This window comes from Haliotis cracherodii, unplaced genomic scaffold, assembly GCF_022045235.1.
Source record: "Haliotis cracherodii isolate W230 unplaced genomic scaffold, xgHalCrac1.p SCAF_1, whole genome shotgun sequence".
Taxonomy (NCBI): domain Eukaryota; kingdom Metazoa; phylum Mollusca; class Gastropoda; order Lepetellida; family Haliotidae; genus Haliotis; species Haliotis cracherodii.
The window spans coordinates 81,135,680-81,162,070 of NW_027266264.1; the positions used below are offsets into that span (position 1 = coordinate 81,135,680).

Sequence of the window (26,391 nt, forward strand, 5' to 3'; positions counted from 1 at the left end):
GGATTGTATGAGAATATCTTATATGACAGAAATATCCGGGGTCACCCTACCTGTATACTGATCATTATATCGTGGGTCATGAATAAAACAGGTTATTAACCTACTGTGCAAATCTCTACCAATCTATAAAAGAAGAAAGCTCTGGAGTTCCACAAGCTCTGGAGGCCTGTCCTGAAATCTACTTGATTTGTGTACGTGCAACAATTGCATGATGCCCTGTCGTTGGTTATTCAATACGCGTGTGTGGTTTATATAAACGAGACACCGTACAGCCTGGCCTACATGTGTAACATATGGGACAATCTATTTAATGGCATCTGACACTATATTGCGATTCAAACTAGACGTAATTGACTATGTCCCACAATTTGAGGCCAAGCCATTGCAACTACTGCGTGTGTAGCCATGGTAACCATACATAAAAGGTAATTCGGTTCATCGATAGCATAAGCTTGTGTTTTGAGTGAGTAAGTGTGGTTTTACGCCGCTTCTATGAATGCTCCAACACTGTCTATCACGACGGCACCACAAGAACTGGACTTCACATACACGTGAATCGAAACGGGGCATTGGGTGTGACGAGAAAACGCTTTAATAGGTTACCAACATAAGATTGAGCAGACGAACAGGTGGTTTAGATTCCCCTTTAAAACTTAAGTTTGTTTCTCGGAAAAATGCCAGCAGTAGACAAATGTTCAATAAAACAGTCATTTCAGATTTTGCTTTTTCGAAATTCTTTCTTAATATGATGACCTGTCTTCCTGTAGTGTTCAGGAGGTGTCTTCCGTCTTGTTGTTTAACATTCTGAACACAGTTTTGTGTGGCAAACAAATCATGTCAGTCTGCAGTCGGTGGAATACCAAGAAAAGTGTCTGTTTAGGGTCAGCGGAACCGTATATTAACCCAAACCATAAATCAACATATTTGACCATATCATCAGTATATCAACTGCCGAAATATTACTGAAATTATGGACGCTAATATATTTATTATTAGTAGTAGTAATAAGTGCTGAATGCTCCACTGTGTCTCTTGAACCTTCTCAATACATACCGGAGATAGATTCGTTTAATAATGTGTCTTAAGGTGTGCCCCAACACTAGAAAGCAAATGTAATATACGATTATTCCCTGACAGTTTATTTCAAATAAATGCATACACAACAACCTTATTGATAGAGATGTTCGTATTTGTAAGTTTGTTTGTTATTTAACGCCGCACTCAGCAATATTCCAGCTAAAAGACGGCGGTTTGTAAATACTGGAGTCTGGACCAGACAATCCAGTGATTGACACGATCATCGATCCACGCAATTGGGACACAATGACGTGCAACAACCAAGTCAGCGAACCTGATCCCGTTAGTCGCCTCTTACGACAAGCATAGTTGCCTTATACGGTATTTTCCGTTTGTATCATGTATCATGGGCCTATGGCCTACAATACACTTGAATTAAGAACCTAATCTATACGGTATGTGTAAGTAAAATGGTAGTAAACACCAGCTACTTGTTTGAATCATTTACTTTCCCACTTTCATGCAGCTTCAAACGCCACCAATGACTTGACTATCCTGAATAGAATAACGCATCAACTCGTTTGAGAAAGGACGCAGCTCAACTTTTAATAAAAAAGATGGATTTTTTGGAAGATTACTGTGCACTGTACGCGAGGAATAAAACACCATGTAAAAATGTAAGGCTATCCAATTCAGTCAGTTTATAAAATGTCTGATTCATTCAATATCACTCAATCTTACATTTGATTATCCTATGCTGGTTTCTATAGAGACAATGATTGTCGTGAGAGGCGACTAAAGGGGTCTGGTGGTCAGGTTCGCTGACTTGGTTGATGCACGTCATCAAGTTCAAATTGCGTAGATCGATGCTCATGATGTCAATCACTGGATTGTCTGGTCCAGACTCGATTATTTACAGACCGCCGTCATATAGCTGAGTGCGGCGTCATATAGCTGAGTGCGGCGTTAAACAACAAACAAACATGAATCCGTTGTTTGAATGCCACCGATGCTGTGCGCTGGAAAATGTTATTCGACGTTATACGATGCTATTCAAAGTTATACGATGTTATACAATGTTATACAATGATGTTTTGATAAGCAGTCGAGAAAATACACGTTATATCGTCTTACACCAAGGCCGTATTAACTTTTTTGACGGGGGGGCAAATATTTGTACAAGTATCACTTGTCCTCAACTTGTATTTTCATGGTTCAAATAAACCTGCATCATATAAAAAAAAAATCAGGGGTGGGGGGTGGAGGGTGGCAGTTGGCTACGGCACTGTACACGATGTATCGAGAAGATGGACTACGAGTTTAATGGTGCATACCTGTATAAAATGAGCGATCTACCAGGTAAGAAAATATATAGGTCCCCAGCAACCTTTACCCGTCGAAAGAGGCGATTAAATGTATCGGGTGGTCAGGTTTGAGTTCATGTTGTTTTTGCTCATAATGTCAATCTTTGGATTGTCTGGCCCAGACAAGATTATTTGCAGACCACCGTCAATTATAGCGGGAATACTGCTGAGTGCGGCGTTAAACAACACTGTATCAGCTATAATGCCACATTAGTATGGAAGACTAGACTCAGTCTACACATAACAAGTGTCGAACCTGTTAAGGATGGCCCATTAGGGAATTGGCGTTCTGACCCAGACACCAGTTATGTACCATAAGTGGGTAAATCTGGATTTCTGGATGATAGGATATGAACGATAACACATGGTCTGGTCATGTGAAAAACATCAATGCCAATACAAAAACAATTGTTTTTGGATTATATTTTTCCAATCCAACTTTGACACGTACAGTTCGAACCATCTTCCCGAGGCAAGAGAGTTAACTGACTATAAAAGTCCAGTTTCCACATGGAAAATGGACTTTTAAAGTCTGTTAACTCTCTTGCCTCGGGAGAGGGTTCGAACCAGTTTGAGATCACCTGGTAATAATATCAACGTCATTTGAGAAGACCAAATTACCATTTTCTACAACTTCCGCAAGAAATACAAAGTTGATCACAATGTTTTAAATTAAATAGGTACACTGAACCAAATTAAAATCTTCACAATCCTAAATATTTAACATTATGACCAGTTGTCATTGTGGGCCCTTATTGTGTATTTAAACAGTATTGGCCACGTATTGTCTTCAGATAACACCCGTTTTTGTGCAGGTGAATCGATCAAAATCATGTGCACAGCACTATAGTGGCAAAAGTGTTTTTTCACGTGCAACTGGTCACGTGGCCATAATACCGTGACCCCTATTGGGATGTGTTCAGATCTTTGTTTATCAGTAGCGAGAACTAAGGTCTGATTTTAATGAGATTGCACAAACCCAAACAATCCTAACAAATATCAGTCAGTCTACATGTATTGTATTGTACTCGTATTGACACATTACTTGCACCAACTTGACATACAAATCATGACGTGCAAGTAAATCTACTCTCTGATATGCAACAAAAAATATTATTCTGTAATATCTGTTCAATTTCGTCAAATAAGTATGTATTTGTGTTACTTAATACTACAATGTATCGCTCTAGGATAATAAGGTCGTTTTGGATAATATAACTTTATCACTTTTTCATTTACAAAAGTCCACCATATACGGGAATTACAGAATCTTATTACTGATAAACCAATCTTTGTTGATTAATTGGATCAAAGATTTGCCTGTTCCGTGTTGCAGGTGATACTGAATGTTGGTCCCTACGGAAAATTAACAACCTCACACCTCATCTGTTGCAAACGAATTTCTGTCAGTGAACACAGAATCATTTCCAATATTTTCACACTGGTTATTTATAATTAATCACATCCCCTAATCCAAAATCAATAACTGCTTATTACAAATCGATCGAATTCAATATTAATGTAGCTACGTCGGGTACTACTGACCCCCATGTCGATGATGTAGACTTGAGACCGGATGGTGGTATTGATTGTCAGTCAACACACGTGCGCTGACACACTTTCACATGTACCGTGTGACATTAGCGAATCAGTGCAGTCTGTGTTATGTCGTGTGTGTGTGTGTGTGAGAGAGAGAGAGAGAGAGAGAGAGAGAGAGAGAGAGAGAGAGAGAGAGAGAGAGAGAGAGAGAGAGAGAGAGAGAGAGAGAGAGAGAGAGAGAGAGAGAGAGTCAGTCAAACCTAGATGCACATTCCTCCTTGTATAGGCACCAACTGTGTGTGTGTTTGTGTGGCTGCTTGTACTAGTCCGGACTGATGCCGATTTATAGTGCTAGCCCACTGAGATACAACGAATACCCCACTCAGACACAGTATACTGACTCCGAGCCGACCAGTCCTTGTTTTAATTAGCCCCTCAATGCCGAGCGCCAAACAGGGTAACAACAAGTACCATATTTTAACGTCTTTGACGCTGTCGGGGATCGAAACCCGGAGGGTAAAACGGCGGACAACATTTCAGTCTCTGAAATTTAAGAAATATAATAAACAAATATGTATTTAATATATAATAACATTAAATGTGGTCTCTAATAATAATAAATACATTTATTGGAATATAGCACCATTTACAGGGCTACATGATATATAAATTGAAAGCTTCAGTCGGATGGCTTTTTCTGCAGATAGATAATTAGTTCGTTTGGGTACAGAAGAAGTAAACAATGTCATGCCGGTACGTATTGAATGATAACAGACGAGAGTTATCCCCCTTGTGAGAACTGCGTAGAAGGTACAGAAGTTACATCATGGCTTCCATGTGCAGATCTGTCGGTAACCTCTGCCGACAAAGTTATAGTTTGCAGGTAATTTAAACAATTGCGAGATATTTCAATATGTTTGATATCGTCACACTATGGGTACATGTACATGTTCAACTCATACAATCGCTATACTTGCATGCTTGGGTGTCACAGCCTCTTCGGCCCTTTACCATGTGTACTCACGTGCTTGTAAATTCGTTATACAAATAACCTCAATAGTTGTGTGGTGGGCTACTTGTTTGTACTCATTTGATACATTTTCAGATTTTAAAAATTGTGACAAATTTTACATATATTTGTTAAAGGCACTGTCAGACATAATTGTCATACTTGGATTATGAGGCAACTGTGAAGGTCACACAACTTTCGGCCGTACCCCACCCCCTACACACCACCCCAACCCCCCTTAAAATATATGTAACTAAAAAGAGGGGAGTAGTGCACTTTTTCAGATCGAATTAGCGCTGTGGGGGCTCGAACGCGCTTTGCCGGCTCGCCAGCTCTGCTAATTAATGCGTTAATTAGCTAACGCTCTAACACTGGACCACAGGCGCTATCACATGTAATCAATGCTCGTTTAACGGGTCAGTAGAATACCCATTACCATACATGCGTAATACAGTAAACAATGAATTGCGCATGCGTATGACGTCACGGTCCGCTCTCCAATTCATCTTTTCTTGAAACCACACACGCCATTGTTTATGTCAATATGACCGACCAATCCGATTAACCGGATTAATGCTTGAAAAGGTAAGAATTTATGGCTAACCCTTGCCCAAAGCAAGCTAACCCTAAGGACCGAAAAGGGGTGTTGGATCGTAAAGACGTGTAAGTTTCCCAAAGACCGAAAACGGGTGTTGGATCGTAAAGACATGTAAGATTCCCTATGACCAAGAACGGGTGTTGGATTGTCAAGATGTGTAAGTTTCCTTAAGACCGAAAACGGGGTTGGATCATGAAGCGAGAGTCAGCAGAGCATGAGGCACGGTAACGGTATAGCTAGACAGCAGTGGCACTATAATGACTATAGCGCGGTAATTGAGCGGATGGTAGAGCTTGGGCTGCGCCCGGTAAACTGCATTGTTGCCGGATTGAGCGGCAATGCATACATATATAACTTTTGGAGGGTGGAAGTATTTCCTAGTTACAATTGACAGCAGTTTGGTTTGTTCTTGGGACCCTGTTCTTGTGCTATTTTAAGTGATTTGGGAGTACTGCACTTTTCTGAGTGCACTTTTGGGGGCAAATGAGCACTGGGCTAAGGTGTTAATGTGATTAGCCAACACTTTACCACAGAGCCACACAGCGATATCCCTTGTTTAAGTGATAAGCAACTGATTATTTTCCTTGATGCCCATGCATGGTAGCACAAATCTTCCATGAAACATGTTGATAATTGTATAGATTTTCGTAACTTTACACAGGATTAATTTGTTAAAAGAGATGACATAGCTAACCCTCACTGGAACTAACAACTAACCCTAACATTCGTAAATGGGAACCTAATCCTTGGTAGTGTAAAGGGTTGTTTGAATTCCAAGTGTGGCCATTCTTAAGGATCGTGAAGGGGTTTGATTGAAAGGGGCCCCTAACCATAATGATCATGAGGGTTAACCACGTACCCCTTTCATGAGACATCATCAGCATCGATCTACGCAATTAGGATATGAATCATACAATGACATGCAATCAACCAATGTCACGAAGCCTGACAGCCTGATCCATTTAGGCAGCTCTTATGACAAGCATAGTTTGCTTGAAATCTTTATTCTTCTCATCTGCTTCCCAGGAATCCACATGGGTGGGATTAGTTTTGAAATGAAAAGGACGTGTAGGGGTAAGAAAAAAAGTACTTCACTCCAGCTTGATAACGGTGTAAGAATCTACATCAAAACGTTGCTATTTGCAGTAAACCAGAAGTTGTTATCCATAAAGTTGTACGTTTTTCTTACTTATTTTGCCAGCTTCTAGAATGACAATCAAACAGTTTATGTGTAGGGGGTCTAATGGGGTTGAACCCCTTCTCATGATTTTTCAAGGATGGGTGCTGAACCGTGAAATTTAAATCTCTTATCAGGGCATTCTTGTACATTTTATTGTTTTCAATTTTATATTTACTTTTATTCTTCACGTGAAAAAGTCAACATATTACCACAATGAAGTGGTTTAGTACAAAACATTTTGGCTAGAGAAATTTGTTGTCTTCTATTTTCACTCGCTACATTTTCTCAGATTTAAACAACAAACAAAACAAAAACAAAATTGTACATGTTGTCCATGTACCACAGCAAAAAAGAAAATGAACTACAGGTACAGACATGACCAGAATTCGCAGACTATGGTCAAAGTTATCCTGTTTATTATTTAATTCAAATTCTGTTTACAGGTGTTGCTGTATCATAGTGGTCGTCCAACAGCGGCAAGATGCCCTCCCTATTTGGCCTGTTTCCAGCAGAACAGCCCGTTGGATGTCAGGTTATCTCAGGTAGTCACTGTCGCCAACACAAGCTAGGGCCATACATGCTGGAGTCCAATACAAGCTAGGGCCATACACACTACAGCCCAACACAAGCTAGGGCCGTACATGCTGGAGTCCAATACAAATTAGAGCCATACACACTGGAGTCCAATACAAGCTAGGGCCATACATGCTGGAGTCCAACACAAGCTAGGGCCATACACACTACAGTCCAACACAAGCTTGGGCCATACACGCTGGAGTCCAACACAAGCTAGGGCCATACACACTACAGTCCAACACAAGCTAGGGCCATACAAGCCGGAGTCCAACACAAGCTAGGGCCATACAAGCCGGAGTCCAATACAAGCTAGAGCCATACACGCTGGAATCCAATACAAGCTAGGGCCATACACGTTTAAGTCCAATACAAGCTAGGGCCGTACATGCTGGAGTCCAATACAAATTAGAGCCATACACACTGGAGTCCAATACAAGCTAGGGCCATACATGCTGGAGTCCAACACAAGCTAGGGCCATACACACTACAGTCCAACACAAGCTTGGGCCATACACACTACAGTCCAACACAAGCTAGGGCCATACAAGCCGGAGTCCAATACAAGCTAGAGCCATACACGCTGGAATCCAATACAAGCTAGGGCCATACACGCTTAAGTCCAATACAAGCTAGGGCCATACATGCTGGAGTCCAATACAAATTAGAGCCATACATGCTTAAGTCCAATACAAGCTAGAGCCATACATGCTGGAATCCAATACAAGCTAGGGCCATACATACTGCAGTCCAATACAAGCTAGGGCCATACATGCTGGAGTCCAATACAAACTAGGGCCATACATGCTTAAGTCCAATACAAGCTACAGCCATACACGCTGGAGTCCAATACAAGCTAGGGCCATACATACTGCAGTCCAATACAAGCTAGAGCCATACACGCTGGAGTCCAATACAAGCTAGGGCCATACACACTGCAGTCCAACACAAGCTAGGGCCATACACGCTTAAGTCCAACACAAGCTAGAGCCAAACACACTACAGCCCAACACCAGCTAGGGCTGTACATGCTGGAGTCCAACACAAGCTAGAGTCATACGAATATTAGACTTCACACACCAGAGGCCAACACAGTCCAGAGCCATACAAAAAAAAGACATCACACACAAGCCCAACACACACTGGAGCCCTACACATGAGAGCACAAGACAATAATTTGAGCTAGGTGTCCACTGTACACACCGTTTCTAGGAAGTTTTCAACGTTCTGGATACAGATATGTTATTTTAGTTCCCTGTTTCAGAGTCGAGCTATGTCAGGTGGAAGGAGGAGCTTCATTGCTCAGTTCGTAGACAACATCAAACAGGAGATTGCTAAAAATAAAGAAATGAAGGTAAGAGGATGAATCTGATCTCGAAACTTAGATGGCACATTTATCACCTCGGTTTGCTGCTAATCTGCACTGTTTCATTTTGTAGGAAAACCTCAAGAAGTTCAAGGAAGAGACGGAAAAGTTAGAACAGTCTGATGCCATTCGGAAAGCTAGACAGAAGTTTGTGAGTTAACAGCTTTCATCTGCTATGTTCATGTCACCATGTCATTGTCAGTATGAGCACATATTGTGGGTTCTCATCTGTTTTTACCACCAGTGGTCTTCTGGAACTGCCAGGTGTCAACCAGTGGTTTCATGGTATCCTTATCGTACAAAAAACATTCCATTGCCTTTCACAGAGTAAGCCTTTCTTATCTCAGTCTTCATAGCACTATGTCAGCAAATGTTCGCATGATGATTGATACGAACCTATACTAGCTTGCTGGGCCACAGTAAGTCATGGATTTGTGCTGATTATGACATGCAACCCATTCAGGAACCCACTCACTGTTTGTGAGAGGATGCGTGAAAGAGCCACTCTTGATGTTTGCAGGAAAATATTGAAGCAGAGACAACAAAGAGCAGTCAGGTTTTGAAGAAGACGTTTGGGGACATCAAGGGGAAGATGTCTGATGTGAGTAAACTGGTAGTAGGTTAGAGCGGTCCGCATAGTCTCCAAGCTAACAACAGATAGTAGGTTAGAGCGGTCCGCATAGTCTCCAAGCTAACAACAGGTAGTAGGTTAGAGCGGTCCGCATAGTCTTCAAGCTAACAACAGGTAGTAGGTTAGAGGGGTCCACATATTCTCCAAGCTAACAACAGGTTGTAGGTTAGACGGGTCCGCATAGTCTCCAAGCTAACAACAGGTAGTAGGTTAGAGGGGTCCACACAGTCTCCAAGCTAACAACAGGCAGTAGGTTAGAGGGGTCCACATAGTCTCCAAGCTAACAACAGTCGGTAGGTTAGAGGGGACCACATAGTCTCCAAGCTAACAACAGGTAGTGGGTTAGAGGGGTCCACACAGTCTCCAAGCTAACAACAGGTAGTAGGTTATAGCGGTCCACATAGTCTCCAAGGTAACAACTGGTAGTAGGTTAGAGGGGTCCACATAGTCTCCAAGCTAACAACAGGTAGTAGCTTAGAGGGGTCCACGTAGTCTTCAAGCTAACAACAGGTAGTAGGTTATAGCGGTCCACATAGTCTCCAAGCTAACAACAGGTAGTAGCTTAGAGGGGTCCACATAGTCTTCAAGCTAACAACAGGTAGTAGGTTTGAGGGGTCCACATAGTCTCCAAGCTAACAACAGGTAGTAGGTTAGAGGGGTCCGCATAGTCTCCAAGCTAACAACAGTCGGTAGGTTAGAGGGGTCCACATAATCTCCAAGTTAATGAAGCATGTGACACAGCGACATGTTACGTGTGTGGAAAGGGAGGGGTGTTCAATCCCGGCTCTCTGCCCACTAGATGGTACTCTGGGTGGACCTGCTTGAAGTGGGTGTCATGCTGTCTTCAGGTGAATCGTCTTCGGACAAATAAACTGTTTGATGCTGTTATGATGTTATTTGCATCCTGTGTACAGGTATGTTGTTCTGTCTCAGACTCTGGATGAGGTGCAGAAGACGGAGTTTGTGAAGAAGGTGAAGGAGTCGTCGGGAGAGCTGGGAAAGTCGGCCACAAAAGCAGCAGAGTCTATATCAAAGTCTGGGCAGCAGATCGGGAAGAGTGCAACTTTCAAATCTATCTCAGAGGTCAGTAATGTGCTGGTTGTCTTCCATCTGGACATATTTATTCAGATGCTACTATTTTTGGGTAGATTTCTAGCCCATCTGATACTCTCGTTTAAGTGAACTTATGGCATGATCAACCTTTTCATGTCTAGTGCTCACAGCCTTCTGAACTGATTTTAAACATGGCTACCATGTGAATGTGATTTTCCCATGTCAGTTGCTTTTCTCAATAGATTCCCTCCAAATTAGTAGGCTATTGGACAAGGATTTCACTGGGTCTTGACTCTGTCCACTGTGACCTGTACAGAAGCGTTCACAGTGATGGTAGCCTTGACGGTCACCAGTTTGATGTCTAAGTTTATCAGGAAGGATTTTGGTGGGATGGGACATATGTTAACACAGCCTTTCACATCAGTAATATTTTCATCCTTTTTAGGGGGTTAAAGCTGTAAAAGAAGAGTTTGATGAGGCGACGCTGTCTAGGGCAAAACATTACAAGGCTCCAGGTTTGTGTTGCATCTCAGATAGAGTACTAACCGTGGTTGGCTTCTGATTGGAAAAGCTAGTGAAATACTTTGGTCTCATGTGTAAACTTGTATGTAATTTGTCTTTTGTCATTAGACTTGAAGACACTGTTACCTTGTCACCTTAGTGTCCAGGGGCTTGACAGTAGATATTGGTCACATTGACATGTTATATATAATGCGTATCTATTTATTTGTAATGTGACATCAGAAACTTTTAAACTGAACATTATTTTCTACATTATGGTTAAAAACTTCAGATACCGTATTCGATGTAATAAGCGCCCCGTTCTAATAAGCGCCCACGGCGATATTTGCTAATATTATATTGGCAAGCAAACAATCCCAATTAGCACCTCTTCCGAATGATCAATGTACACAAGACTTATTGATTCGCGTATAATACGCACTCGTTATATGCACCCTTAAATATCGGCAATTAAATTCTGGAAAAGTATATCTGTCGTATATAAACTTTTCAGGCTGTCAGCATAAACCTAGAAATTTATCCTTTAACTCTGTGTTTTTTCACCAAAATAATTTTCTAATAAGAGCCCCCTATTTCTTATTTTGAGAGCGCCCTGGGCGCTTATTACGTCGAATACGTTATATCAAATGGTTTTGTAACTGTTATTGCTATGAGTATATAATGAATTGAGTATGACTATTAGCATGACTCAAAAATATAAATGTTCATTTATGTCTGTTCATTTGATGAATGTTTGTTGAAACTATATGTTACTGTATTTAAAAAATAGTACGTTTCATAATATTTTACCACAGAAAAACTTCGGAAGCGGACAGAAGGAATGCCAGGAGTTCCCAAAGAAGAAAAGACAGTAGAAGCTAACGAGTATGTCATGTAGTACAGGGAGTTAACTGTCATATAGCATGTGTTGCAGGGAATTAACGTGAGTTTGTCACGTACCATGTGTCCATTTCTTAAAGAGAATATAGTTTTATGTGCCTACATATTTTTGTTTATTCAGCTGTTTTTGTTCGCAGAGAAGCCACCGGAATGGTCTTACATAAAGATTCCAAGTGGTTTCAGAGTTGGCAGAACTTTAAAGATAACAATCCTTATGTACATAGTGAGTATATTGCTGAATTAAAAAAGCCCAAGGATTGATTTCAAAGTAAGCCTTATGTCCTTATGATCAAACATTGGGAAAAATTTAATAAAGTCTGTTTGTAAAAGTGATGGTTTCTGATGACACCCTGTACTTTGGCTGTAATGAAATGTCAGTTACAATTTCTCTACTGAGATTTGTGTGCAGCCCCTTTCTGATGTTCCCCATCGTGATATTGCTGGAATATTGCTACAAGCGGCGCAAAACCATACTCACTCACTCTACTGAGATTTAGACAGAACCAAATGCATGGTCTCAACAATCAGTGCAGGTCGGTTTGACCCTGCTGAATGTTGACAGTTAATAGATTGTACTCATTGACTCATAATTTCTATTTTCAGAAATGTTTGATCTTAAAGTTAAGTATGATGAAAGTGACAATGCTATGGTGCGTGCAACTCGAGCTCTCACAGATAAAGTTGGGTACTTGTTTGGTGAGTATCAGTTTTATGTTTGGAAATGTTTCTCAGCTTTCCATCATTTACATGAAAGAAATAGCCACTTCAGCCAGTAACTTCTATATTTCGGTTTATGAACATGGACAAAGGCTGTTAAATGTGCATTTTACCATGAATTTGGTCAGTCAACGGTACTATTTGACAATAAACACCTCTGACTGAAACAGCCGATTTGACAGCCGCATCACTGCAGAAGCAAATACTTTTAGAATAGTACTTCTTTTACAGGCATTGTCGGTAGGCATATTGGAATAATTATATGTACAATCATAGGCTTCAAAATGTATATCTCACTCTATGCCACTCTCCTTTCTTCCTTGATCCTATGTGGAAACATACTTAACAAAGTTTCCAGCTTCTAAAAAGCAATTCACCCGAACACATCCCAGTATCGCGATGGTTACCAACAACTGGGCCTTGTACGTGATCCCGTGCACAGTGACCTTACACAACCTGATCACATGTCTATCTCTGCCACCTCATTCTCTTTCACATCGCCTCAGGGCTTGAGAAGATTCGGGGTAGAATAATTCTTCAGCAACCCATGCTGATCGTAAAAGGCAACTATGCTTGTCGTAAGAGGCGACTAACGAGATGGGGTGGTCAGGCTCACTGACTTGGTTGATGCATGTCATCGATGCTAATTGCGTGGAATGATGCTCATGTTGTCAATCACTGGACTGCCTGGTCCAGACTTGATTACTTACAGACCACCATCATATAGCTGGAATACTGCTGAGTGCGGCGTTAAACAACAAACAAGCTCATCGCCTCAGTGTCAAGTCATGTTGTCTACAGAGAGAATTTATTTGTTTTTCTTGTGTGGTGTTTATCAAATAGCTTTGCGGGTTCGATTCCCCACATGGCACAATATGTGGTCAGGGATGAATGACCAGACAGATGGATGAGTGACCAGACAGATGGATGAGAGACCAGACAGATGGATGAGTGACCAGACAGATGGATGAGTGTCCAGACAAATTGATGAGTGACCAGACAGATGGATGAGTGACCAGACAGATGGATGAGTGACCAGACAGATGGATGAGCGACCAGACAGATGGATGAGCGACCAGACAGATGGATGAGTGACCAGACAGATGGATGAGCGACCAGACAGATGGATGAGTGACCAGACAGATGGATGAGCGACCAGACAGATGGATGAGTGACCAGACAGATGGATGAGTGACCAGACAGATGGATGAGTGACCAGACAGATGGATGAGTGTCCAGACAAATTGATGAGTGACCAGACAGATGGATGAGTGACCAGACAGATGGATGAGTGACCAGACAGATGGATGAGTGACCAGACAGATGGATGAGCGACCAGACAGATGGATGAGCGACCAGACAGATGGATGAGCGACCAGACAGATGGATGAGCGACCAGACAGATGGATGAGCGACCAGACAGATGGATGAGTGACCAGACAGATGGATGAGTGACCAGACAGATGGATGAGTGACCAGACAGATGGATGAGTGACCAGACAGATGGATGAGCGACCAGACAGATGGATGAGCGACCAGACAGATGGATGAGCGACCAGACAGATGGATGAGCGACCAGACAGATGGATGAGCGACCAGACAGATGGATGAGCGACCAGACAGATGGATGAGCGACCAGACAGATGGATGAGTGACCAGACAGATGGATGAGTGACCAGACAGATGGATGAGTGACCAGACAGGTGGATGAGTGACCAGACAGAGGGATGAGTGACCAGACAGATGGATGAGTGACCAGACAGATGGATGAGTGACCAGACAGCCAAGTACTACTGAAGTAGATCAAACCGCCTATGACGTTTACACAAACTGGTCTTCTGTCCATTAGATAAATACTTTCAATGCTAAAAATGCCATGTAGACACAGGCTGATTTCAATAGCCAAGCTGGACTAACATGGGACAAACCCATAGTGACTTCTGGCTTGCATTATTATTGTGTGGGAGTTTTTCATTACAGTTGTGTTTTGGACATGAACCAAGTGAGGTATGTCTTTAAACTGACGAGGTCTGTGTGTTGATGTTGCAGGTGGGGTGTTTTCTAAGACGGAGATGTCCGAAGTCCTCACAGAAGTTTGTAAGATTGATCCCTCGTTTGATAAAGAGATGTTTGTGCGACTATGTGAAAAAGAAATTATTCCAAATGTATTAGAGGTGAGTTGGATAGTGAAGGTAGTTGAAAATAATATTTGATACCGAAATAATGAGACTTGCTAGAATAGGAAACTATTTGTAGATTCTATCATCTGGTATTATCTGTGCAATTTTGAGAATATAATTTGATCATGATGTCAGACTCCATTATGATGCCTGCCATGGTGTTGGTGATAGAGAATGTTAATTACAGAAGAGTCGTCATGGAAACATACAGATTTTAGATAAGATGTTGATTTGTGGTACTGTGATATGTAAGGATAAACAAATTCTACCCAAACTGTCGACCATCTGCTTCTAAACTGAGGATAATCCAGTGGGGATTCTGGGTTAGAATAGATCCCCAGCATCCTGTGGTGGACGTGAAAGGCGAAGAAATGGATCGGGCAATCCGGCTTGGTGACTGGGTTCATAGCATGTCATCGTGCCCTGACAGCATAATTTGTTTCTCACTATATCAATCACTGTATTGTCTGGTCCAGGCTCGAGTACTTACAGACTGAGGATCTAGTGGGTGAAACATGTATGACCTTGGCAGATTGTGTGTCATTGTTTCCTGACTGTTTGGATCATTGCTCATGCAGTTGGCCATTGGCGTGCCTGGAACAGATTCTGTCCTATACAGGCCACTATCCTACAGCCGGAATATTGCTGACTGTGGTGTTTCCACTTCACTTCACTTCCTCCCGAGTATATTAAGGACATTCTATTGATGCAATTGCAGGCCATGATACGAGGTGACCTTGAAGTCCTGAAAGACTGGTGCCATGAAGGGGTAGGTTGTCTGTCATTGTTGCAACCTTGTGGACATCCATGCTTGTCTCCCAGCATGGATTCCCAGTTTAGAACAAGTTTAGAACTTTTTGATGGTTGCAGTGTGTCATCTGGTTGATTGTGTTTTATCAGACCCAAACCTTGTGGATTGGTCATGCTATGTAAGACACCAGTTTGTCACACCCGGGATCTGGTATTGACTTCAGCAGAACAAAACATTCAGAAACATTTTCAGAAAGATTAAGTGCATTTGTGTGATATCAGAGAAGGATGGAGTGTGTTTGTATGACGTTAGAGAAAGAATGGTGTTTAAGATTAATAGCAGTACAATATATTTCAAACTAATTAAAAAGAAACAGACCAATCCTACCAACCAAGTCATCATCTGAGAAGTTTTTCTCTTTCTTTCTCTCCTGTGATTTGATTGTCCAAACTAGTTCTATTTACTTTTCACATGTACTGAATTAATCAGAAAAGATAAAGTCAGTTGTTGAGATATGTCCTCTGAAATCATCAGGATTGTTACTGGGGGTTGAACTGCATGTTTGCTATATATGTTTCAGCCATTCAACACACTATCTCATCCCATCAAGCAAGCACAGCAGGCAGGGTACAAGTTTGCATCCAGAGTCCTTGATGTCAACAATGTAGACGTAAGTGGCACTTTCAAAATCGGCAGATTAGAGGATAACCCATCATTCATTCTTCATTAATATTGTTATCAGCACCTGGCGTCCTTGAGAGGAAATAGTGATCAGTTTGTCACATCTTTTCACAAGTTGCAGCCCTGTCAACCTAGTTGTGATGTCGGATGCTTGCTTGCACTCAATTTTCTATTTGGGGCAATATTATCATAAAGATGCACAAAGACACAACAGGCAGCTGCACAGATTGATGAGCTTCACAATTTTATGCCTAAGTATTATGCAGATTGGTGACTGTCGAACAAGAAAGCTTTAAGTCTGGCCTCTCAGTGTTGGTGAGACTCTGAGGGGAATCTGTTTTAAGCCTGGATGTAGTCTATGGACATATTGCTGTGTTACCCTTCACTCGGGGCGGTAGGGTAGCCTAGTGGTTAAAGCGTACAATTGTAACGCTGAAGATCCGCGTTCAATGTATGAAGCCCATTTCTGGTGTCCCCTGCCGTGATATTGCCGGAATATTGCTAAAAGCGGCGTAAAACAATACTCACTCACAACCTTCACTGACCTGTCTCTGGGTAGTTGGTGTAGGGGTTCATGAAATAAAAGCTTTCAAAAATGACTGCCAGATAAAGGACAGTTTCGGAACCAAAACGTGACACTCCAACAAACTCGAAACTTTGCACGTGGACCATGCAGTTCCTATGTGAACATGCAGTGAAAGGTTGTCAAATTGCTCTTGAGCCATTAGAGTTGTTGGTTTTCATTATCCACAGTAACATGTAAACTCTCTACTGCTGCTTCAATGCAGTATTTGTGATCAGATTGGGAATGCATCGCCTACAACGTGATGAACACTTAAGGGCTATTGGCATACTTCACACTGGTAGAGCTCATAGAGAGGTAGCCAATATGTTCAATGTGTCTCAGTCTGTGATTTGCAGACTTTGGAGCAGATTTCTGCAGACACAAAATGTTTATGATTGGCCATGCACAGGTTGCGCTAGGTCAACAACGCTAGTCCAGGATTGATTAATCAGAAAACAGGCTTTAAGAATCGTGTCCAAATAACCAATCACATTGCTGTTCACTTGCACCAGGCCACCAGACTTCAACTTACTGACCAGAGGATTAGAAATCAATTGCATGCAGCTAATCATGTACCACCATTAACAAAACCAGATGCCAATGGTGTTTTGAGCTATTTTTGATAGGTGTGGATGTGTCTGGAGCCACCCTAACGAATTCTTGCGAACGTCAACATAAGGCAAAATGACAGATTTAGGGTTGGTTCTGTACTGATATGGAGCAGGATCACTTTGACTGCCATCCGTTACGTTAACCGGACTGATCCAGGTGCTGCAAGAAAAGACCTCAAATCGTCATTGGGAGATTGATTAGGACCATGCCACGTCGTATTAACAATTGTTTAGCTAATCATAGGGGCATGACCCATTATTGATCAAGACATCTCAAACAGTCATTTTATGATATCACACCCCTGTTGTCTTTCCTGGTTGCTGGCACCCTCACACTTCACCGCCAACATGTTCTGTTGACTCTCATGTTACACCTTGGCCTCCCCTTGTCTTATCCACCCATTACCATCACTCTGTATCTCTTTCTATTTCTATAGTCATGTTTTTTTTAATATGACCTACTTTTTCGAGATATTATATAAAAAGTTCTGGCGTTCTCTCCTGAAATCATGTTCTCAGGTGATTTCTACATTACTGCCTGCCAGACAGCAGGTTATTTCTTGCGAAGGTAAAATAAGTGATTTGTTTTGTTCCAGCGTAATTAATTTTAGATGTTCAAATCATAAAACAATTATAGCCTTTGATTTTTTAAAAAGAAAATAAGGTACAGAATTTTGTCAGAAGTCTCAAATACAGAATACAGAATTTTGTCAGTCGTCTCAAATGGAAATAATTGCTGTTAGTTTGCTGATGCACAACATGATGTCAAGCCATGTGAACTCTGTTGAGGGGAGATAACTCTGTAGTTACTCTAAGACATTTCATTTACCTTGAGTGTTTGATGCTCTGTGTTGACTCTCATAGGGTCACTTTGTATTTCATCTCCAAGTGAATGTTCGTTTTACAGGTTGTAGCTGGTAAGATCATGGACCAGGGTCCAGTCTTGGTGATCAGCTTCAACGCCCAGCAGATCATGGTGGTCAAAGACAAGATGGACAAAGTAGTGGAGGGAAACCCTGTAAGTACTGGTTGCCTGGTTAGTGTACCGGTTGCCTGGTTAGTGTACTGGTTGCCTGGTTAGTGTACTGGTTGCCTGGTTAGTGAAGTGGTTGCCTGGTTAGTGAAGTGGTTGCCTGGTTAGTGTACTGGTTGCCTGGTTAGTGTACTGGTTGCCTGGTTAGTGTACTGGTTGCCTGGTTAGTGTGCTGGTTGCCTGGTTAGTGAACTGGTTGCCTGGTTAGTGAAGTGGTTGCCTGGTTAGTGTACTGGTTGCCTGGTTAGTGTACTGGTTGCCTGGTTAGTGTACTGGTTGCCTGGTTAGTGTACCGGTTGCCTGGTTAGTGTACTGGTTGCCTGGTTAGTGTATTGGTTGCCTGGTTAGTGAAGTGGTTGCCTGGTTAGTGTATTGGTTGCCTGGTTAGTGTACTGGTTGCCTGGTTAGTGTACTGGTTGCCTGGTTAGTGTACCGGTTGCCTGGTTAGTGTACTGGTTGCCTGGTTAGTGTATTGGTTGCCTGGTTAGTGTACTGGCTGCCTGGTTAGTGAACTGGTTGCCTGGTTAGTGAACTGGTTGCCTGGTCACTGTACTGGTTGCCTGGTTAGTGAACTGGTTGCCTGGTTAGTGTACTGGCTGCCTGGTTAGTGAACTGGTTGCCTGGTCACTGTACTGGTTGCCTGGTTAGTGAACTGGTTGCCTGGTTAGTGTACTGGTTGCCTGGTTAGTGTACTGGTTGCCTGGTTAGTGTACTGGTTGCCTGTTAGTGAAGTGGTTGCCTGGTTAGTGTATTGGTTGCCTGGTTAGTGTACCTGTTGCCTGGTTAGTGTGCTGGTTGCCTGGTTAGTGAACTGGTTGCCTGGTTAGTGAAGTGGTTGCCTGGTTAGTGTACTGGTTGCCTGGTTAGTGTACTGGTTGCCTGGTTAGTGTACTGGTTGCCTGGTTAGTGTACCGGTTGCCTGGTTAGTGTACTGGTTGCCTGGTTAGTGTATTGGTTGCCTGGTTAGTGAAGTGGTTGCCTGGTTAGTGTACCTGTTGCCTGGTTAGTGTACTGGTTGCCTGGTTAGTGTACTGGTTGCCTGTTAGTGAAGTGGTTGCCTGGTTAGTGTACCTGTTGCCTGGTTAGTGTGCTGGTTGCCTGGTTAGTGAAGTGGTTGCCTGGTTAGTGTGCTGGTTGCCTGGTTAGTGTGCTGGTTGCCTGGTTAGTGAAGTGGTTGCCTGGTTAGTGTGCTGGTTGCCTGGTTAGTGTACTGGTTGCCTGGTTAGTGTACTGGTTGCCTGGTTAGTGTATTGGTTGCCTGGTTAGTGAAGTGGTTGCCTGGTTAGTGTACCTGTTGCCTGGTTAGTGTACTGGTTGCCTGGTCACTGTACTGGTTGCCTGGTTAGTGAACTGGTTGCCTGGTTAGTGTACTGGTTGCCTGGTCACTGTACCGGTTGCCTGGTTAGTGTGCTGGTTGCCTGGTTAGTGTGCTGGTTGCCTGGTTAGTGTACTGGTTGCCTGGTCACTGTACTGGTTGCCTGGTCACTGTACTGGTTGCCTGGTTAGTGTACTGGTTGCCTGGTCACTGTACTGGTTGCCTGGTCACTGTACTGGTTGCCTGGTCACTGTACTGGTTGCCTGGTTAGTGTACCTGTTGCCTGGTTAGTGTACTGGTTGCCTGGTCACTGTACTGGTTGCCTGGTCACTGTACTGGTTGCCTGGTTAGTGTACTGGTTGCCTGGTCACTGTACTGGTTGCCTGGTCACTGTACTGGTTGCCTGGTCACTGTACTGGTTGCCTGGTTAGTGTACTGGTTGCCTGGTCACTGTACTGGTTGCCTGGTCACTGTACTGGTTGCCTGGTTAGTGTACCTGTTGCCTGGTTAGTGTACCGGTTGTCTGGTTAGTGTACCGGTTGTCTGGTTAGTGTGCTGGTTGCCTGGTTAGTGTGCTGGTTGCCTGGTCACTGTACTGGTTGCCTGGTTAGTGTACCTGTTGCCTGGTTAGTGTACTGGTTGCCTGGTCACTGTACTGGTTGCCTGGTCACTGTACTGGTTGCCTGGTTAGTGTACTGGTTGCCTGGTCACTGTACTGGTTGCCTGGTCACTGTACTGGTTGTCTGGTTAGTGTACCTGTTGCCTGGTTAGTGTACTGGTTGCCTGGTCACTGTACTGGTTGCCTGGTCACTGTACTGGTTGCCTGGTCACTGTACTGGTTGCCTGGTTAGTGTACTGGTTGCCTGGTCACTGTACTGGTTGCCTGGTCACTGTACTGGTTGCCTGGTCACTGTACTGGTTGCCTGGTTAGTGTACTGGTTGCCTGGTCACTGTACTGGTTGCCTGGTCACTGTACTGGTTGCCTGGTTAGTGTACCTGTTGCCTGGTTAGTGTACCGGTTGTCTGGTTAGTGTACCGGTTGTCTGGTTAGTGTGCTGGTTGCCTGGTTAGTGTGCTGGTTGCCTGGTCACTGTACTGGTTGTCTGGTTAGTGTACCTGTTGCCTGGTTAGTGTGCTGGTTGCCTGGTTAGTGTATTGGTTGTCTGGTTAGTGTACTGGGTGCCTGGTTAGTGTGCTGGTTGCCTGGTTAGTGTATTGGTTGTCTGGTTAGTGTGCTGGTTGCCTGGTTAGTGTGCTGGTTGCCTGGTTAGTGTACCTGTTGCCTGGTTAGTGTGCTGGTTGCCTGGTTAGTGTGCTGGTTGCCTGGTTAGTGTGCTGGTTGCCTGGTTAGTGTATTGGTTGCCTGGTTAGTGTACTGGTTGCCTGGTTAGTGTACTGGTTGCCTGGTTAGTGTGCTGGTTGCCTGGTCACTGTACTGGTTGTCTGGTTAGTGTACCTGTTGCCTGGTTAGTGTATTGGTTGCCTGGTTAGTGTACCGGTTGTCTGGTTAGTGTGCTGGTTGCCTGGTTAGTGTGCTGGTTGCCTGGTTAGTGTACCTGTTGCCTGGTTAGTGTGCTGGTTGCCTGGTTAGTGTACTGGTTGCCTGGTTAGTGTATTGGTTGCCTGGTCACTGTACTGGTTGCCTGGTTAGTGTACTGGTTGCCTGGTTAGTGTACTGGTTGCCTGGTTAGTGTACCGGTTGTCTGGTTAGTGTATTGGTTGCCTGGTCACTGTACTGGTTGCCTGGTTAGTGTACTGGTTGCCTGGTTAGTGTACTGGTTGCCTGGTCACTGTACTGGTTGCCTGGTTAGTGTACCGGTTGCCTGGTCACTGTACTGGTTGCCTGGTTAGTGTACCGGTTGCCTGGTTAGTGTATTGGTTGACTGGAGGGTGTATTGGTTGGCTGGTTAGTGTGTATAGTTGCCTGGTTAGTGTATTGGTTGCCTGGAGGGTGTATTGGTTGGCTGGTTAGTGTGTATAGTTGCCTGGTTAGTGTGTATGGTTGCCTGGTTAGTGTATTGGTTGCCTGGAGGGTGTATTGGTTGCCTGGTTAGTGTGTATGGTTGCCTGGTTAGTGTATTGGTTGCCTGGAGGGTGTATTGGTTACCTGGTTAGTGAACTGATTGCCTGGTTAGTGTATTGGCTGCCTGGTTAGTGTACTGGTTGCCTGGTTAGTGAAGTGGTTGCCTGGTTAGTGTGCTGGTTGCCTGGTTAGTGTGCTGGTTGCCTGGTTAGTGTGCTGGTTGCCTGGTTAGTGTGCTGGTTGCCTGGTTAGTGAAGTGGTTGCCTGGTTAGTGTGCTGGTTGCCTGGTTAGTGAACTGGTTGCCTGGTTAGTGAAGTGGTTGCCTGGTTAGTGAAGTGGTTGCCTGGTTAGTGTGCTGGTTGCCTGGTTAGTGTACTGGTTGCCTGGTTAGTGAAGTGGTTGCCTGGTTAGTGTGCTGGTTGCCTGGTTAGTGTGCTGGTTGCCTGGTTAGTGTATTGGTTGCCTGGAGGGTGTATTGGTTGGCTGGTTAGTGTACTGGTTGCCTGGTTAGTGAACTGGTTGCCTGGTTAGTGAACTGGTTGCCTGGTTAGTGTACTGGTTGCCTGGTTAGTGTACCGGTTGTCTGGTTAGTGTATTGGTTGCCTGGTCACTGTACTGGTTGCCTGGTTAGTGCACTGGTTACCTGGTCTGTGTACTGGTTGCCTGGTTAGTGTACCGGTTGTCTGGTTAGTGTACTGGTTGCCTGGTCACTGTACTGGTTGCCTGGTCACTGTACTGGTTACCTGGTCTGTGTACTGGTTGCCTGGTTAGTGTACTGGTTGCCTGGTCACTGTACTGGTTGCCTGGTCACTGTACTGGTTGCCTGGTCACTGTACTGGTTGCCTGGTTAGTGTACTGGTTGCCTGGTCACTGTACTGGTTGCCTGGTTAGTGTACTGGTTGCCTGGTCACTGTACTGGTTGCCTGGTCACTGTACTGGTTACCTGGTCTGTGTACTGGTTGCCTGGTTAGTGTACTGGTTGCCTGGTCACTGTACTGGTTGCCTGGTCACTGTACTGGTTGCCTGGTCACTGTACTGGTTGTCTGGTTAGTGTACTGGTTGCCTGGTCACTGTACTGGTTGCCTGGTTAGTGTACTGGTTGCCTGGTTAGTGTATTGGTTGCCTGGTTAGTGTACTGGTTGCCTGGTCACTGTACTGGTTGCCTGGTTAGTGTACTGGTTGCCTGGTCACTGTATTGGTTGCCTGGTCACTGTATTGGTTGCCTGGTTAGTGTACTGGTTGCCAGGAGTTTGTAGTTAGTCCTGCTTGAACAAGACAAATATGCTTACCTTGTTTACATTTTCTATCATATTTATTCAGATCCATTTATAGCAAAATTGAAGCTTTTAGAACAGGTTCAGAGTCAAATCCCTGAAATGCTGCTAGTCAATGGGGACTGCCATCATTGAATTTTTACTTGTCCTTGGCAGTATTTTATAGTTTCGGGCAATCGAAGTAGCATGGATTTCGAAGGCTGATCACTAGTTATTAATAGTAAGGACACAAAGTGTAGCTGTGATAAGTGTTGTGTCATATAATGTTGTGTTTCTCCCAGGACAAGATAATGCGGATACTGTACGTCTGGGCGTTGTGTCGCGACCAGGAAGAGATCAATCCCCGCGCTGCCTGGAAACTCATGGACCTCTCCGCCAGCACGTCTGAACAGTGGTTGTGAGGAAAACAGCATCACCGATCCGCAGATGGAAGCCATTTGAAACAGATGCTGACGATGTGTCTCAGTAGTGTGCCATGAAGACAAGTGTCAGCACCATGCAAGGAAATAGTAGGCCTGATGCAGATTAAATTATGTGAATTATGCTTGTGAGGAGTGTGTGACTTCATTGTGTCATGGACACCTGTAGAGAGATGGACATTCAAAGTGCTACAACATTGAAGACGTTAAGTCAGCAGTCCTGCTAAAAGCTACACAAGTATTTCTGTTTTCAGATTGTGTGATTCAACCATGGTAAACTTGTGCTTATGGTGGCAGTGCAAAAAAGGAAGTTACCCTTAACATGATTTATGATGGCGTGTGTTGTTTACAGAGGCATTACTGACACAACTGGAGCTAATCCTGGGGGACATACAGACACTCTAATAACGCTCCATGGACACATACTTTTCCGGCAGGATGACTGATCAGAGTGATGGTTCGGGATATATAGGACAGAAGCAGAAGTTGCACTATAATGGATAACATGGCTGACAGAAATGATTCTACACCAAACACATGCATGTGTGTTTATCATGGTCCTCGACAGTTGGGTTAATACATGTATGCAGAAAAATAAGAGGAATAGTCCTTCGCCCCTCTGCCAATGCTTTTGCAGCATTCGATTGGCGTATCTCCCATACTTTAACATAGACCTGTGACAGTCCTTGTTCTAAAACTTCTTTATGAAACAGGGCGTGAAGTGTCATTAGAATGTTTCACAAGGATGTGAAGTAACATGAGGGATTATCATGCAGACTCCCGTAAGCAATGCACCCAGTACCCAACAAAGGGGGAACCAGGCGTAGACTAAAGTATAGAATGAAGTGAATGTACCCAGGTACCAGGTGTCTTGATAACTAACATTAATTCATGAATTGTCTTCCTTGAAAGAAGACTGAAAAACTGCCTCAAAAATCAAACAAAGAATTAATAAGAGTGACTGGAAAGTGGACAGTACAAAATTTAAATATGACAGATGAAGAAAGTTTGTTCAGAAACAAATTGTAGGTACCGATAGTTGTCTCTCTCTTGTCGGAGAGTAGAAATAAATGTTTCTACTCCAATGGTTTCAAGGTTTAAATGTAATTGTGAGATAGTGTGAAATGTTGATGACAATGAGTTGATGGTAAAATACAAAACAATATTGTGTCACCTTTCATCAGTGTTGAACTTTTTTCTCTTCTTACCTTGAGGCAGGGAGATATTGCCATGGGGGAAACGTGTTGTTCCAGATCTTGTGTATTGGGACAAGTAAATTTTAGTTTTGTTCTTCTCAAATTCTGATAAGGACATTATATTTATTTAGTGGGTTTATGAACTGAAATTAGACATTTTTTTTTTACCATTTTATTGTTTCGCTGACAAGTCTTTGATAGGCATTTCGAAGTTGGAAGAACATTTCATGGATAGCATTTCTTTTATTCTGTTTTACAATTAGGTGAAATGAAGAAACCTAGAGATTTTATCATGGCTGTTCATAACAAATGGCGATTTTACATATAAAAATCGTTTTCTAATGAAAAAAAGCAATAAAATATCTTTCTGTATTTTGCTAAGTTAAAACATGTTGTTTTCATTCATTTGTAACAGTACTAATCTGAACATGCTGAAAGCTGAAAATGACTAAATATGGTTTTTCGACCAACTACCTTCAATTTTAGGCCCAAAAGTTTGTAAACCAACTAACAGAAAATAAAAAGGATTTTTTTTGGGGGGGGGGACAAATGATTTGGTGCAATCATTTTCATAAATATTATTCAAAGACTTATGAGTGTTAGCATGGTTACGAAGTTAATCAGCCTCGTCAACAAGGAGTGCTGAAACATATAATACAGGTGTATGTTGTGCAACTGATTGTACATAGACAATGTAATAAAATATTTTACATAGTTGTTTGATTTGTGTTCTGGAAACCTGAGAAGGAGACGGCATATTGACCTGGATAATCATGTCATTCTGTCCCAACAATACACTCTCTGTACACTGACCAACTGGCAGGAAACACATCTACTGGGTGGATGTATGTTGGGATTTGGATCAGGTTTGGTTTAAATCTGCTTAAAAAGTATCTGACTTCTATCATGGTGTGTTGTCAATATATGGGATGAAAGCCCAAGATGACATCAGTGTTTCCGCTGGCTCTTTACATTACTAGTCCCATTGGACTGGCATCTCAAAAAAATACCAGACCCCTCCAGTTTGTGTCAGTCCCAACTTTGAACACACACCCAAAACATTATCTGGTTTTTATTCTGCCAACATCATGTTCAATTCTCAATCTCATTAAAATCAGATCTTAGTTCTCGCTGCCGCTAAACAAAGATCTGAGGACATCCCATTACGGGTCACGTCAGACCGACCTTGCGCGAACTTTGACCGACCAATGGAATGACCAATCAGAAGGCAGATTTCACGTGCCTTACGGCACAAATTTCAAATTGGCGACTATATGCTTCGAAACACATTTTGACAAATTCTCAATTACAAATTTGAAACCTGAACAAAAAAGACATTCTGGAATGGATTATAGATGGTCTAGATTGTAAGGATTCAGTCGTCAAACCCGTAACTATCGTTCAGGATGCCCCATGTTAAAGTTTTCGAGATTGCATGATTAGAAATCACATTCCGACTGTCACTTTCATAATCTGGTAAGCGACGCACTACTGAATGGGATGTCTTCAGATCTTTGTTTAGCGGTAGCGAGAATTAAGGTCTGATTTTAATGAGATTGGTTCAATTCTCTGTATGTTGATGGCTGCCATATTAAAAAATGTTATCCCTGAAATAACTTAGATCTACACCTCATTCGCACAAATTTCAATCACAGTTTTCTCTTTTTCCCCTGGAATATTTCACTTGTGTTTGAGACAAAGTTGCTACAAATTGCTATTTAACCTCGAAGAAAAGCAAAATGTTATTTCCTTGCTCAAAACATAGACAATGGGACCTTATCCACAGGGACTGGCAGTCCCATGAATTACTGCACTAAGCCTAATTTTATTGGTAATAAACTGGTAATCACCGTTAAACCAGAACACTGACAATGGTCGTAAAAAAGGAAAGGGT

The 26,391-nt window shown here is 42.9% G+C and overlaps 1 protein-coding gene across 1 annotated transcript; it reads left to right on the forward strand.

The window, feature by feature from the left end:
* The first annotated feature begins 4,725 nt into the window (after nt 1-4,725).
* Nucleotides 4,726-25,182, forward strand: LOC139444163 (mitochondrial import inner membrane translocase subunit TIM44-like). Its single transcript, XM_071225097.1, has 15 exons — nt 4,726-4,803; nt 7,151-7,249; nt 8,545-8,634; nt 8,720-8,797; nt 9,167-9,247; nt 10,211-10,360; nt 10,776-10,845; nt 11,647-11,716; nt 11,869-11,954; nt 12,335-12,427; nt 14,498-14,622; nt 15,347-15,397; nt 15,960-16,049; nt 18,144-18,254; nt 23,164-25,182. Exons 1-15 carry the CDS (start codon nt 4,747-4,749, stop codon nt 23,281-23,283), a joined length of 1,371 nt encoding a protein of 456 aa, XP_071081198.1. The 5' UTR covers nt 4,726-4,746; the 3' UTR covers nt 23,284-25,182.
* Nucleotides 25,183-26,391: the final 1,209 nt, after the last annotated feature.